This window comes from Durio zibethinus, chromosome 26 (genome assembly GCF_047325235.1).
Source record: "Durio zibethinus cultivar Kanyao isolate XHJ-2024 chromosome 26, ASM4732523v1, whole genome shotgun sequence".
Lineage (NCBI taxonomy): Eukaryota > Viridiplantae > Streptophyta > Magnoliopsida > Malvales > Malvaceae > Durio > Durio zibethinus.
Window position 1 is genome coordinate 9,720,883 of NC_143187.1, and position 15,011 is coordinate 9,735,893.

A 15,011-nucleotide genomic window follows, 5' to 3' on the forward strand; every position below is an offset into this window, starting at 1 on the left:
TTTGACAATAGGTGCCGGACGGACACCAATCTCCTAGTTGTAACTTGTATAAAGTTAATCCACAACGACAGCAGTTTAATGCAAAAGGATATCAATGACCGTCATGACAAAGGGTTGTGCCTAACTGCCTATTACCTCTACCCACTACCTACTATTCTAAGCGTATGTTCTTACCACTCTTTATCCTCTGTTGTCTTACTAGCAAACAGCATGCATTTGATTTCATCCCAAAGGTTTTCACTAAATTTCTAGTTTATATATGGAGTAGGGACTTTAATGAGTCGTGTTTGTTGAAACAAAGATTGAAAATCTGAAATTATTACTTTCGGTAAATTTGAAATTTTGAAAAAAAAACTTCAAGACGTATAAAAGTATTACTTTTTTTAAGATTTTATTTATCTCATTATATTATTTACTAGTGTGTAAGAGGATTGTGATAAAACCTCAAGTATACTATAAAGCTCAGTGATTAATTACGTTTTATAATGATCGAAATCAATCCATTGAATATTTATTGATGTATTATAAAATTATCAAACTTCTATAAAAATTTTTTATAACAAAACTTTATAAAAAAAATTTGGAGTTTATTTAAAGAAAAAGGGAAAGTTCTAAAAATTATTTTCTGTCTATTTTCATAAAACCAAAAGAACTTATATAATTAATTTTTTTTTTATTCTACAGACATGACTATCTATTTCGAATAAACAAAAGCTATCTATTTTTTGATTAATTAAAAATGTTTTATTTGAAAAAACTTATTTGTTTATTTTATACAATTTTAATTATATGTTGTTATCTACCTATTTTAAACAGATTTAATTAATCATATATTTAATTAAAAAATATTTTATTACCAAGTACTATTAATTAAATATTAATATATATTAATTAAATAATTAATGCAAGATCAACCAAAATCCAAGCCCATGGTCCATTTTTGCACTTGAGCCGAATAAGTCTAACTACACTAAACTTATACTCCTTTTAATTTAAATGATTGCCTTATCTTTTCTTTTTCCAATTTGGACTTCCTATATTTTATTTTGAAAATTTTTAACATGATCAAGATTGATTTTTTTGGATCTAACTCCTTAATATTTACATCTGATTCCAACAACAAAATATTATTTTTTTTCTATTCGAAACAATCCACATATTCATAAAATATAACCAACTCAATCCAACCTCAAATTAAGTTAATAATTTTAATTTAATATAATATTTATAAAATAATATTTTTATTATAAATTATGTTTTAATTATACATGAATATAATATTTTTTATTAAATTAATATCTTAAAATAAAATATTAAATAATAATTTTATTAATATATATATATATATAAACATAAAAATAAATAAATAAAAAATTATTTTTTTATATATACTCAAATAATGTTAGTGCAACCTAAAACTCTACTCTAACCCAAATATAATTTTGAAAAAAACTCAATCCACCTCCGATTCCATTTTTCATTTTAAAAAAATTTAATTTTATTAAATCAAAATCGATCAAAATTCATCTGATATAAATTATTTTATCATCTTTATTCCTCGAGTAAAAAACTTCTGCTGTGTAAGAAAACATTTACACCCGCCATCACATTCAATAATTGGATGTTACAATGTAGCATGCCCAAATCACATTTCCCATTCTTGATATCTTAATCGACTAGCAAATTGGATAAGATAAAGATTTTCATGATTACAAGCACGCTCTTTATTAGATGACCTAGAACGATCTTTTTTTTCTCTTTTGGATTCGGCCACCTTTAAATGGATTTGGGCCCTTGATTGATTTTCTTCCCTAGACGGAAGGTCTACTAAGGATTACGGAACAATTGTTTTGTTTTGTTTTTTGTTTGTTTTTGAAGAATAAGTTAAGGAGCACGTTTTTTTGTGTAAATGGCTAAATTTCAAACTAATTTGACTTTAAAAAAAAAAATTGAAACGTTTCGTCCACTTTCCATGCAAAGAGATAAATTGATAATTGTGTATACAGGAGAAAAAGGGTTGGCTTGATTGGATTCAAGACATCCGATGCTTCAAAGTTCAAATGCATCACTGCCACAAGATTCGCTGCTTCAGGGCTTAGCTAGTCTCACCTTTACCGAGCCCTAGATAATAATATAGGACAGAAAAGCACATTCAAATCCAAATAACTAGCATCAGAATGAATCGAAAAAGAAAAAGAAAAAGAAATGCCCCAAATCGGATTACAGTGGGACCAAAAATATGACATTAACAAATGTAAAGAAAAATAACTCTAGATGAAAAGAGTTTCTGAAGAAGCAAACAATTATAACCACATTTCCACACAAAGCATGAAACCATCAGAGCATGCTTACGAATTAGGTTCACTCAGTTTTAAAAGACAAGTTATAAATGCTCTTATACAATCTCCCCGCTCACATTGTTAAGTCAGCTTGCGGACTTAAAAAAAAAAGAACAATACTTTATAGACCAATATTTGATCTTCAAATCTGGTCTTTTTGATACTAACATCTCCCGAGTCGTAGTTCTCCATAAATACCAGAATTTGGATATGCAATCACCAATAACCTGTAGCAAACGACACTGAAACATCATAAGAGTCCAACACAACAAGCAAATCAAGATAAAGAATCCATATAACATAGGAAAAGAAATATGTCAATGAAGTATAATCCAGAAAGTTAATGACTGGCTTCAGTAAATAAAGCAACCAATATACTTCTTATTGAAATTTGCAAGGTCTTAGTCAATAGGTCAGCAAATCAAGCTTTTAGCAATCAATCTTCCACTCTAAAGTATAAACCTAAAACCCCAGATGAAATAAATTTAAAAGGAGTCCAAATTGAATAAAAAGTTCTAAAGAAAATGGCTAAACAGACACTATCTCCTTACCTTTATCCATTTGAATAGTAGGAAAATAGAAATAAAATTTGAACATCATTCATACAGATTATGATGGAATGATAAACCAACTAATCATTCACAGAATTTGCTTAACTCATATGATTCCAGTTAATTATCCATAATAATAAACAAAAAGAAAAAGAAATAATAACTGCTAGCGCAGAACTCATACAAAATACTCATAGATACGGTACTATACATTGGTACATAGTAACATGTGAAATCATATGCAAAGAATTGGATCATACAAGTAGAAGCATGGCAAGTATTAACATATGAACAAGGGCGATTAAAAGGAATATCTATCATTGCATTACAGACTTTTAAGATACACCACACCACATAGCATAGGAAATATTAGGAAATAGCCCAAAGAACCATACCATTAAGTTTGTGCCTCAATCTCTTTATCCTCAACATCATTTGTAGTGCCATTTGCCTCCTCACCTTCACCGTCCATAGTTGGTGGCTGAACCTGTTCATCTTCTGGCAGTGGTTCCTCTACATAATCATTCTCGAAAGCATCAGCTGGAACCTCATAAATCCTCACCTGAGGCTTAGATGGATCCTTCACAAGCACATATTTCCCCTCATTCAACTTCATACACAAGTCCACAATAGACTTCACAATCCCCCACATATTCGCAGTATTGAGATTAATTTGTGCGGCAAAATCCCTTGGTTTATACCCAACAACAGCCAATATCACATGGTTAAAATGATCCCTAGGGTGCACCCTGGAAACATATCCCAATTTCATCAAATCAGCACTGGCTAAAAGTGCTTGCGCAGTCCATTTAGCCAACTTATTTGCATTATTCTTCAACTCAGTAGCCAAAACCGCACCCCTCTGTGTCTCCAACTTCTGCCTCCAATCAACACCAGAATACTTGGGATCAAACTCATTTAATGCATTTAAAGTAAGGAAAGACTTCTGCTTATTAACCTCAACAACACTCTGAACCTCACACCGCGCAACCAAATACATATCATCATCAAGCTTCCACCGTCTATACCTATACGCCACAGAAGCCACCTCATCGCCTTCATTGGCAAACGGGTTGGGCTCATCAAAACTAACCTTATTCCCATCCCTAACCAAAACCTGCTGTGAAAAATTCTGATTTATATAAGCCGCTTCAACACCCAACGAATACGCAGAGTTAATATCATCCTTAGCTTCGGGCAATGGCTCCTGGGAGGTCTCATGGACAGACAATAAATCTAATTGCGACCCATCTCTTTTATCGAAAAATAACTTATTCCCAACACGTTGGACAACAATATCCCATGAATAAACTGACCTGGATGCACACATTAACGTTGCCAGAATCGTATCCGTCGCAAAAACAGTTGCTTTATCCTCATTGGCCAATCTTCGGATCACCGGATCGTCAGTCGTGGTGACTTTAAAGAAGTTTCTGTTTTTGAACCTTTCGAGTCTACGTTCGTTCTTCGGGGTGATTCGATCAAAGGAGCGATCGTAATACTCTAAAGCGCCACACAGGAGTAAATCTTCGGGCTCGGCAACCGAAAAGGATAATTTGGAGAATGTTGAGAAAGGAATTTGATCGTGCATGTTCCATTCTGGTTGGATATCGACGGAGGATTTGAAAATCGCAGCTTCACGACGTGGCTGATTCTGATTTGATCGGTTGAGATTATAAAGACGGTCACGACGGGCTCGTTCTTTCTCGGCCTCTCTTTTTCGTGCCTCGACTTCTTCGTCGCGTCGTTGAGGTAGTTGAGGCCGGTGTTGGTTGAAACGCCACTTAGGGCCGAATTTAGGCCGAGGAGGAGGCTTGGCATCGACTAACCGGAAGGAGGAATCGTCGTCTGGGTTAGCAAGAGGGAAAGCGTCGAAGTCGAGGGAGAAATCGAAGGGTCCGTCGGAGGAATTGGCTGCTCCGGGTTTCGCGGAAGAAGGGCGGTTGGATGGATTGGCGTTTGAGGAAGGGAAAGAGCGGGTGAAGTCGGCAATTCGGCCAAGCTTTTCGGAGCGGGAGAAGGGAGCAAAGGGAACGTGGAGAGGAAGGGTGGTGGTGGTGGTGGTTGGGGTGGTGGCGGTGGTTGAATCTGGTGGCCCCCAGCCGTCGGGGTTAAACGGAACTGCGCCGACTTCGAAAACTCCTACCATTATCGATGGATCTCTGGAAGTTGGCTGCAACAGAGTGAGCGAAGGGGACGGTGATGATAAAGACTAAAGCCTAATGAGGGTTTAGGGAAAGGGAAAAGAAAACCCTATGGCATTACTAAGTTAAATGACAGGTTTACCCTCAATTTTTGGGCTTGATTGTGAACCTATTGTTAGAAAAACTTTGGGGCCTTTTGAGATCTTTTAATGAGTTTAAATTTTAGATCTCAAAATGGGCCTATATCTTTGTAAGTCTTCAATTTGGGATTTTCAGGCTTTTTACTTTGTCAAAGACAAAATTAGGGACCTTTTCCACTCATTAAAAAGCTTGGGCTTCTTTGTCCATATCCTAGACTACGGATCACGAGGAGAAAGAAAATTTGGTGTTCATCTCTCGCTCTTTCTAATCACAAAAGCATTTCCACTTTGCACCACTTCATTCTTTTGAAAGAAATGGCAACAAGTTACCTGTTTGTGAGACCCTTATATAGTGCTAGTCCCATGAAAATTGGAAACACAATTTTGTTCTTTATTTTGATGTTTGAATTATTTAAGTTGAATAAATATAATTCATATTATTTTACGATTTATCATACTAATACATTAATTTTTTTAAATATCACTTTATATAATATTTGTTAATAATCCATTGATCATTTGAATAAATATAATTCATATTATTTTACGATTTATCATACTAATACATAATTTTTTTAAATATCACTTTATATTATATTTGTTAATAATCCATCGATAATTTGAATAAATTCAATAAGATATGAATATATAAATATATTTTTATAAATAAATGAAAAAAGTATTTGGAATATATATCAAAATCAATGTTATAATTGTGAAATATGCATCATTTGGAGTTCAATTTAAAGCAATTTTTGCTTTGTTTTGGGAATATATATATATATATACACACGTATGTGTGTGTACGTGGATACTTTTACACCATAAGCCCTATATTTGAATCGCAATAATCCATGATAAGAAAGGGACAAGACATGTTTTCGACAATCCAAATTATTACCATATCCTTGGCAAAATTATTAGGAATGTCTCCAAGATCAATTGCAGCATGAGAAAGACACAAAAGGAAACAAGAACCGATTTCAGGACTCCACTCTGTTTCACATATTCTTTATTGTCATCTATATGTATACATTGTCCTCCTGCCTGAACCTACATAATTTCCCCATGTTTTAAGGGCACGAGTGCACACAATCAACATCAAACATATCCCAATAAGGCAGGGTTTTGAAGTAGGGGAAGTGTGCTTTTGCTGTAATGTAGGCTTTTAAAACAATAACAACCAGTTATGTTGGGGGAAAAATTAATCCAAAGTTTTGGAGGCAAGTTATGAGGTGGAACAGGGAATATGCAATCCATCCAATTAATATGATCAGGATCTTCAAGATTTCTTTTTTATCCGTTATGTCAGATATATATCCCGGAAAAAGGAAACCCGCAGAAAACAAGAAGAAAAGATTTCTCATATCCTTTCTTACCCTTGTATAATAATCTATTATATATAAATTCTCCTCTATTTGCCTTTAAATACATGATTTTCCAGATTACTGGTTGTGATGAAGAAAAAAGAAAAACTTGCAAACGTCACTCATCTTTCGTCATTCAACTTACGAATAGAATTCCTTTTGGACCTTTTCATATATATATATATATATATATATATATATATTTATTCTAATCCCATGTCAAAAATATGTTCCCATTAAATTCTACAATAAAAGATAAACTAAGGTAGTTACACCAAAAAATTATAAATAATGCATCTTACCAACTTTAATAAAATGCTATTAGGTGGGAATGTTGTATATATTATCAATATATATATATATTAAAATGTTTTAAGTGTCTTTTATAAAGTACAAAGGTTTGAAATCATATAATTAGCATTTCAATTAAAGAAATGATGTTTGAAAGCTAATAAATAGCCTTTGAAATTTTTTTTAAAAAAAAAGGAATTTGAATGCCTCGGAGAGAATTTGAATGTAAAGTTTAAAAGACAATTTGTTTATTTTTTAAGGCATCAAAGTACTTTAAGGTGGGCATCCTAATGCTTTGCAGGATTTCACATTGTGAGAAAATTTATGGCATTCAAAGGCCTTTATTGGAAGTTCAAAAATTTTTCCCTACAAAGTGAATTTGAGGGGTCAATATATTATATAAAAAAAAATGAGGATCCATTTATGGCTAGTAGAAGTTAAAGTTCACATATTTATTTTTTATCCTTTAAAAAATTAATAAAAACAAGAAAGATATTATTTTTCTATTAAAAATCCAATTGTGATTGAATGAGATATAATTTTAAAAAATTATTATTTTATTACATATATTAAAAAAACATTTAATAATATTGAAAATAGAGCAATTATATAATAATTTTAAATTATAAAAACTTGTCGTTATTATAGTGGAAGAATATCTTTATATTTTATAATTTTTTTTATTAATTTATCTTAATTTTTTGTAATGATATTGTTGTTATGTAAAGATTATGTATAAAATTTTTTTATTCATATATTTGTGCATTGTGAAAGATAATATTCCTCTAGTCCATTTTTATATGTTCCATTTTAATTATTTTAGAAATTAAAAAAAATAAATTTAGTGTATTTTATATTAATTTTTTTTTTACTTTTATAAATTTAATGTTTCATCATTTTTAAATAAAAAGCAACATATATATATATAAATAAATTTGAAATATGAAAAATGGTAAGAGTATTGTCATTATTTTTTGGTCAATAAAAGTATAATTTGCCATTGGATAACAAAAAATAAGACATAACTGATTGACCCAACTCATAAAACATGTTCTAGCTAGACCACTGCGCCTTTGTATATTGACTATTAGCCGCAGAAGTTGCCAATAATCTCACAGTCAAATATTGCGATTGATCAGTTCAAACTAACAACACGGTTTATATATATATATATATATATATATATATATATATATATATAGTATGTTTTTTCTTTGACAGCCACTTTACAAAGTGATGCATTCATACAAATATGCAAAAAAAAAAAAAAAAAAAAAGAGAATTAAGTAACAAAAAAAAAAAACGAAACTAGTATTAATTAACAGTCTAATATTATTTAGAAATGTGACTTTATATAAAACACAATGAACATTTAATTCATAAATTCATATATAAATAAAAGTTAGTGTATTTCTTCAAAACGGATTTTATTTACCCTAATCCAAAACTAACAAATATTACTTCCAACTACGAAGCTATAGCAAGAAGAAGTTTTCATATTATAATACATCAAAATTTGGAGCATTAATACACACCATAATCCTATCTAAACTAGAGTTGATAATACATAAAAGTTCTAACCGGTAGTTTGCTTCTTGCATATGAGATTTGAGAGGTAATCTGAAGGGTAACATGAAAAAAACTTGGCAATTGAACACATCGTAATTTATAATAACAATAGATCTGGTTGCCAAGCGGTATTATTTCATGATATACTAATAGTAAGCGGCAATGGTGCCTGATGTTCATCCCTTGAGAGGGTTCTGAAAAACTTTTTACTAACAATCAAAGAGGAGATAGAGTGATTCAGATTATTTACTGCTCTATTACAGCAGGTATAATCACTTGCCATATGCACCAACATCATGGACAAACTTCGTTAGTCTCTCAGATATCCTGGCGGCTCTATAATCAGATGCAGACTCCCCAACCTACACAATTTTTAAGCCAAGAATTTCGAAAACAAAACCCAAAAATTAGTAAAAGATTCCTCAAATTTTACCATTAATCCTCACATCACAAGAAAAAGGGTAATGAAAGTGAAAACATAGCATGCTTACCGTAAGATGAATAGTATGGAAAACAGTGCCGTCAACAACAGAGAAACTAGCATTAACAATCTCGGCTCCTTCTTCATGAAGAATACGAATTGTCTCATTAAAAATGAACTGACCATTGGAGCCAGTTGTTAACCCAATCACCAAAGAAGAACCCATTTCACGAATCTGGATTTGAGGAGATTTTGGCCCACTTCTGCTCCTGCTTGTGATATTCGTCCCTTCTACTCCCATTAAACTGTCTTTCCTTTCCTTCATTCTCTCCAAGTTTGCCTGTAACGTTTTTATGTAGTTTGCAGCTTCATCTAGTTGATCAGGCAGTGATGTTGATTCCTGCAAATTAAAACCCCATACATCATGCAATGCAATAAAGAAGAAAATAATCGAGATATAGCAAATATTTGTGCACATTTTAATAGAGTTGAACTCTTAATTTCAATTATCGGTAACAACTTCTCAAATATATAAAAAAAAAAGTGTGAAAAGAGAGAGAGAGAGAGAGAGAGAGAGAGAGAGAGATAAACCCTAGAGTTGTGATGGGGTACGAGAGAATTGAGCTTAGTATAGAGAGCTTTCATTTGATTTCTCCTGTTTCTCTCAATGAGTTTTCTATCTGTTCTTGAGGAATTATTAGGGTTGTTCTCCATGGATAACTATTTCTTTGAGAAGAAAAATTAAGAAGAAAGAAGTCTAATTGCCCAACAGGAACAGGGGTTAATGTGTTTATACTCTCTTTGTTAGTTATAGCCTTAAAGGTTCCTCTATCAGAAATGAAAGCCAAAGGCTAAAAAGCAAAAATATATATATCATGAGTTGCCACAAAGAAAAAAGTTTCGTAGATACGAACCGGTTGTGGGGTTTGCTGTAGGGCTAAGTGGACTGTCATATTGACCGTTTTAATTATTCAGAAAATTATATATACACAAAGATACTGTTTCAATTCCGGCTTTTCCAGCTCATGCCACCAAAAAATTTTTAACTCATCTTTTCATTCAATTTTTAGTTGAATCGTTTTTATATATTGGATTTGCATAAAATATTTTAAATTGAAAATTTTTCGAATTTGTTTTGAGTTCGGTTGATTTTAAATTTAATTAATTAAACTTTTAAATTAAATTAATTTAATTTTGAATCATTTATTTGGGTTATTAATTTTTTTATCAAATCAAATTAGATTAAGTTTGAATTTTTAAAAAATTCTATATTTTTTTAACTATCAATTTCAATAAATTCAAAAGATGAGAAATATAAATAAACAAATAAATAAAAACTTAATCTCATCCTTAAAATTAATGAAATTAATTAGTAAAAAAATTGCAAAAAATTGTAAAATTTTTTTGTCTCTTTCTTTTCTCTCCACATATATATATACTTTATCTCTTGGATTTAGATGGTTGTTCAATTTTCAAATCGAATGTATTGCTCTACATATGAATGATATTTTATTATTGTAATCTTGTGATAATGCACCCAAGTCTCCTTTCCAAGAGAATGATGGTCGTTTTAAGAAAAAGTTCATCAGAAAATGGCGATGATATCAGCGTATAATCAGGTGGAAAGTTTGGATGCATTTCCATTAATTTGGAATCCTACTAATTTGATTTGACCAACGACAAAAAACGTCCATTCTAACCCATGACTTGAAGTTTGGGACGAAAAAAATGATTGTTTATTTAAAAAAATTACTATATACATTATTTTAGACATTTATATAATATATAAAATTTTATTAAAACAGTTTCATAAATTAAAATTCAATTATGATATTTTTTATATAAATAAGAGAAAAAATTGTAAGTATTAGAATTTGAGAATTTGAAATTTAATTGATATCAATTTTTAAAATAATAATACAAATTAATTAAATTAAATTTTAAATTTTAATAATTTTAAATAAAAATAATAATTTTTAAAATGATTTCCAAGAAAAAAGAAGCACAGACTAACTTGTCCAGTCAAACATCATCACAGCATAAAGCACATCACCACATGTTGGAACAACACCAATAAAACTGGATTTATGTTTTTCTTTGCAGATTCTATGATTCTTATTGCAATTTCTTTATCAATATTTCTTCATGTTTAATAATCATCATGCTTAAAGTGGTTGATTTTTACTCCTTAATCTTATCTAATTAATAATTTATTGGTGTTATGATTAAATATAGTAATTTCTTGATCAACATTTTTCATGTTTAGTATCAAAAAGGTTAATGATTTAGATTGCCATGCGACACGTGGTTGACATAGGTCAAGTATTGACGGAGATCAGATTACATGGTAGGTTCCAAGAGTTTGCAGCATTGACGTATTTCCGATAATAATCAATTGATCACCCCATTAAAATAAACACCATAGAGTTGACTGATGATTCAAAGCAGAAATTCCGTCTTCCACTTCATTAATTAATACATACCAAGATTTATACAAGGAGACAATAAATAAATAAGTCAAGACATGGAATAAATTTTACGTATACTTTAATTGACTGACTTTTTTTTTTTTTGTTTTTCAATCTCATTTGTTATATATATAATTTTAGATTACATAATGAATAATAAAAATTTTTTCCTACCATTAACTTCATTTCTCTTATTCGAGAAATCCATATTAAAATGAGATTATCTCACACATAGTAAGTTTGGATTGCCTATTAAATAATTAGTGTAAATTATTTGATTTTTAATGTAAAAATAAGAGGTTAAAAATTCAAAATTTATTATTATAATAATTAAACTCGAACTTGGTTTAAACATTCGACCGATCCACTTTAACCTATAAGTTCAAACGTCAAATCAATCTAATTTAATCGTTTGTTTAACCAATACAAAAGATTCCAAGTTTTATGCACTTTATTGGTTCAAACAAACCATCTTTTTTCGGTTCAATCAGTAATAACAATTGATTTGATCTTATTTTTTATTTTTGATTTTAAATTTATTGTTTAACATGATATTAAAATTCAGATCTTTCTACTTTATTCTAGTTGGTTACATGATAATTTTATCCACACATTGTAAGAATTTATAAAATGATATTATCTCTTTTGTGTTAAATATCAAGTTTCTTATAATAGTATATTCAAATTGAGCATCTTTATTTATTATAATTATGAATGTTTAACAATTCAACCAGATATTTAAACAAATAAATAAACGCATAAACTAACAAAAAAATTAATATTAAATAATATTAAATATAAAATTTGACAAAATCACTTAACCACTAAATCAGGATCTAATCGACTCATATTTAAAGAATGAAACAGCATTTTAAAGTAGGTGTCCCATGTTCACTTGAGACATCTCTTAAATGATTCCCTTAATTCAACACTGACCTTCTTTGTGTTCAATCACCTATAGTATTTCATATCCTTTGCAGTAATGAACTTTTTATTTTACACATGCCCTGTCTACAATGAATAAAATTTGTGGGACTACAACAGGACCAGAAATGCAGCAACCTTCTAGAGCACTGTATATCAGAGACAGAAGCAGTACTGAGACGGAGAAAACCTAACAAAAGTAACTTTGGGGGGCTTATTGCCTAGTCCTGATATGTTGTGGAGTTGGGGTTGTGCTACTGTACCTGAAGAAAAACCAATTTTGGACAGTGACAAGTCTGACGTCTAGGGACTAAAATGGGCCACATCACTAACTTTGGGTTTTGTGGTCCAGATTTAGGTGTAAGAAGATCGATGATCGGTTTGCAAAATGCAAATCCTGGCTTTGGGATTTTCATTTTCTTTGAAAAATGGCAACTGATGCTTTCTTAAGTGAAAAAAAAAGTTTCGCATAATTAGTAGCGAAGACTTTAGACATTGTGTTTGCCTTAAAATGGTGTTTGAGTCAATTATGCATTGAACGGTTTTTAAAGATCATAATAACCTATGGTGGACAATATCTTGTCATTTCATTTCATGTCTTATTTTAATTATCATATTGACCATTGTGCAAATTATTGTTGAGCTTTTACTTGGCAAGAACCTGTAAAAAAAAAAAAAAACCTAAAAAATATTAGTAACACCTAATAACACAATAAAATGCATGTGGTCAATATCATTAACTTTCATGGCACAAAAAGACAATCCGAAAGGGGCCCCTGGATTGAATCTTGAATTTTCTTGTTATGTCTTGAAATGAGTGAAGATATCTGAAGAGTTTTGATCATGTAAATGCTTTTACTTATGGGTTTCAATACTTTTTTGATCATCTATAGAGGATTAGATGAATGCATAAACAAGGAGTGAATTAAATCATCCTGTAATTGTTCACTATCCAAAAGGATTAATGACATTGCAGAAACATGGTTTTCGGGTTTCATTGGGCAATTGTAGGAGTTGTCCTAGCAAGACAGGAAAACAAGGGCTTACAGGCTTATGCACTTTTCTGGAGCGATTTCCACTTTCCAAAAGGACCAAAAACCAATCCCAGTGGATGAGAATTGTTGATGAAAAGTGAAATCTATCTATGAAAAGCAACAATGGAGGACCCCTTCCAATTCAGTCTATGTTTAATTTTACACCAAATACAATCCTAACCTACAATTAAATAGAATTGCCTCATATCCCCACGTTTTTTTGTACATCCACACACCATAAGCAACAATAATTACTTGTTAAGAATTTGGTCTTCTTTCTATATATTGACTTGGATTTCAAAGGCAATTGATTGGAGAAAATTTAAAGGAAGAAAGACTCTATGTACTTATTAATTCTACTGTTGATGAGAGCAGCCCCTTAAATGCTTTTCCAGGGATTTGCTCAGCTAGCTGTAAAATTGCTTGAGAATTGCATTGGAAATTCCTTTGGAATCTCCTTTAATGTGGAAAATTATCGTACATACTTTACCAGCACTAAAAGTGATCAGAGACTAGAGTTGCAGCTGCAGATGCATCATGGCTATATCTTTAGTCGTCGTTCCTCAACGCTACAAGAAAATGGCATTTTAGCAACAGATTTATAATGATCATTCATTTATAAACATAGTTAGTTTTTATATTTTTATAAAATTTAAAGCGTTTATTATCAAAATATTATTAAATATTCAAAAAATAACGTTATTATTTATAAACGTCACAAAAAATTTGTTATCAATGACATTTTTCGACTAAAACATCTTGAATAATCTTACTTTAAAAAATTCAGTGAATACTAAAGGTGTATTTTTGACAGACAATGTCTTCAATAATCACTTAAAAAAATTATATTAGATTATTAAATGCGTTTTCTACAAGAAACACATTTAATAATTGGACCAATATTTTTCACAGGCTTATTGAAGTCGTTTTTGTTCAAAAACACCTTCAATAAATATCATATCAAAATATTTAGATCGTATAGATATTAACCATAAAGTTATAGGTTCGATCCCTCCCTTTAGCGTTTTTTGGGTTTTTGCAGAGATTATTTATAATTGATTATTGTCGGCATTTTCTTTGAAAAAATGCCTTTACCAATTGCTTTAAAAAATTTTGCACAGATTATTAAAGGCGTTTTTCACACAGAAATGCACTTAATAATCCATAGGAAAAATATGAGCCAATTCTTGAAGGCGTTTTTAGCCAAACTTGCCTTATATACTCCAACCAATACATTTTTGTTGTGATGATTAAAAGCGATTTTGGTAAAAAAACGTCATTAATAATCCATAGGCAACAATTTGAACGGATGGTTAAAGGCATTTTTCTTCAAAAAATGCCTTTAATATTTTAGACGATAAATTTTAATGGTTTGATTATTAAAGGCGGTTATATCCAAAAACGCCTTCAATAACATTTTGTTAGGGATTATTCAAGGCGTTGCTCATAAAAAAAATACCATTTATAATCCATTCGATTAATTTTTAGTTGGTATTATTAAAGACGTGTTTTTGCCCAAAACGCCTTTAATATTCCACGCAAATTTTTGGTCGGATTATTGAAGGCGATTATATCTAGAAACGCCTTCAATAATATTTTGTTAGGGTTTATTCAAGGTGTTACCTGTAGGAAAACGCCCTTCATAATCCATACTTGTAATTTTTAGTTGGTATTATTGAAGACATTTTTTTTAAAGGCCTTCAATAATCCATACAGAAAAGGCGCGATGGATTCTTGAAGGTGTTTTTTTTTTCTAAAATGCC

General features: G+C 30.6%; 1 protein-coding gene and 1 pseudogene across 2 annotated transcripts; both read right to left on the reverse strand.

Annotated features, from left to right (window-relative positions):
• Positions 1-2,196: 2,196 nt before the first annotated feature.
• LOC111275042 (eukaryotic translation initiation factor 3 subunit D pseudogene) lies at positions 2,197-5,111 on the reverse strand (annotated as a pseudogene). The gene is made up of 2 exons (XR_016334175.1): positions 3,286-5,111; positions 2,197-2,566 (listed from the first exon to the last, which is right to left on the reverse strand). The product of XR_016334175.1 is annotated as a eukaryotic translation initiation factor 3 subunit D pseudogene (transcript).
• A 3,129-nt stretch (positions 5,112-8,240) lies between these two features.
• On the reverse strand, positions 8,241-9,662 carry LOC111318741 (transcription factor bHLH162-like). Its single transcript, XM_022921617.2, has 3 exons — positions 9,414-9,662; positions 8,893-9,222; positions 8,241-8,763 (listed from the first exon to the last, which is right to left on the reverse strand). Exons 1-3 carry the CDS (start codon positions 9,534-9,536, stop codon positions 8,674-8,676), a joined length of 543 nt encoding a protein of 180 aa, XP_022777352.2. The 5' UTR covers positions 9,537-9,662; the 3' UTR covers positions 8,241-8,673.
• Positions 9,663-15,011: the final 5,349 nt, after the last annotated feature.

What these genes read in the sequence shown, in the direction of transcription:
- LOC111318741 (XM_022921617.2), bottom strand. Translation starts at nt 9,536, where the DNA reads ATGGAGAACAACCCTAATAATTCCTCAAGAACAGATAGAAAACTCATT. An exon ending in TACCCCATCACAACTCTAGG is followed by an intron (nt 9,223 to 9,413) that starts GTTTATCTCTCT and finishes TTTAATTTGCAG; the next exon opens with GAATCAACATCACTGCCTGA. An exon ending in TCCATACTATTCATCTTACG is followed by an intron (nt 8,764 to 8,892) that starts GTAAGCATGCTA and finishes AAAATTGTGTAG; the next exon opens with GTTGGGGAGTCTGCATCTGA.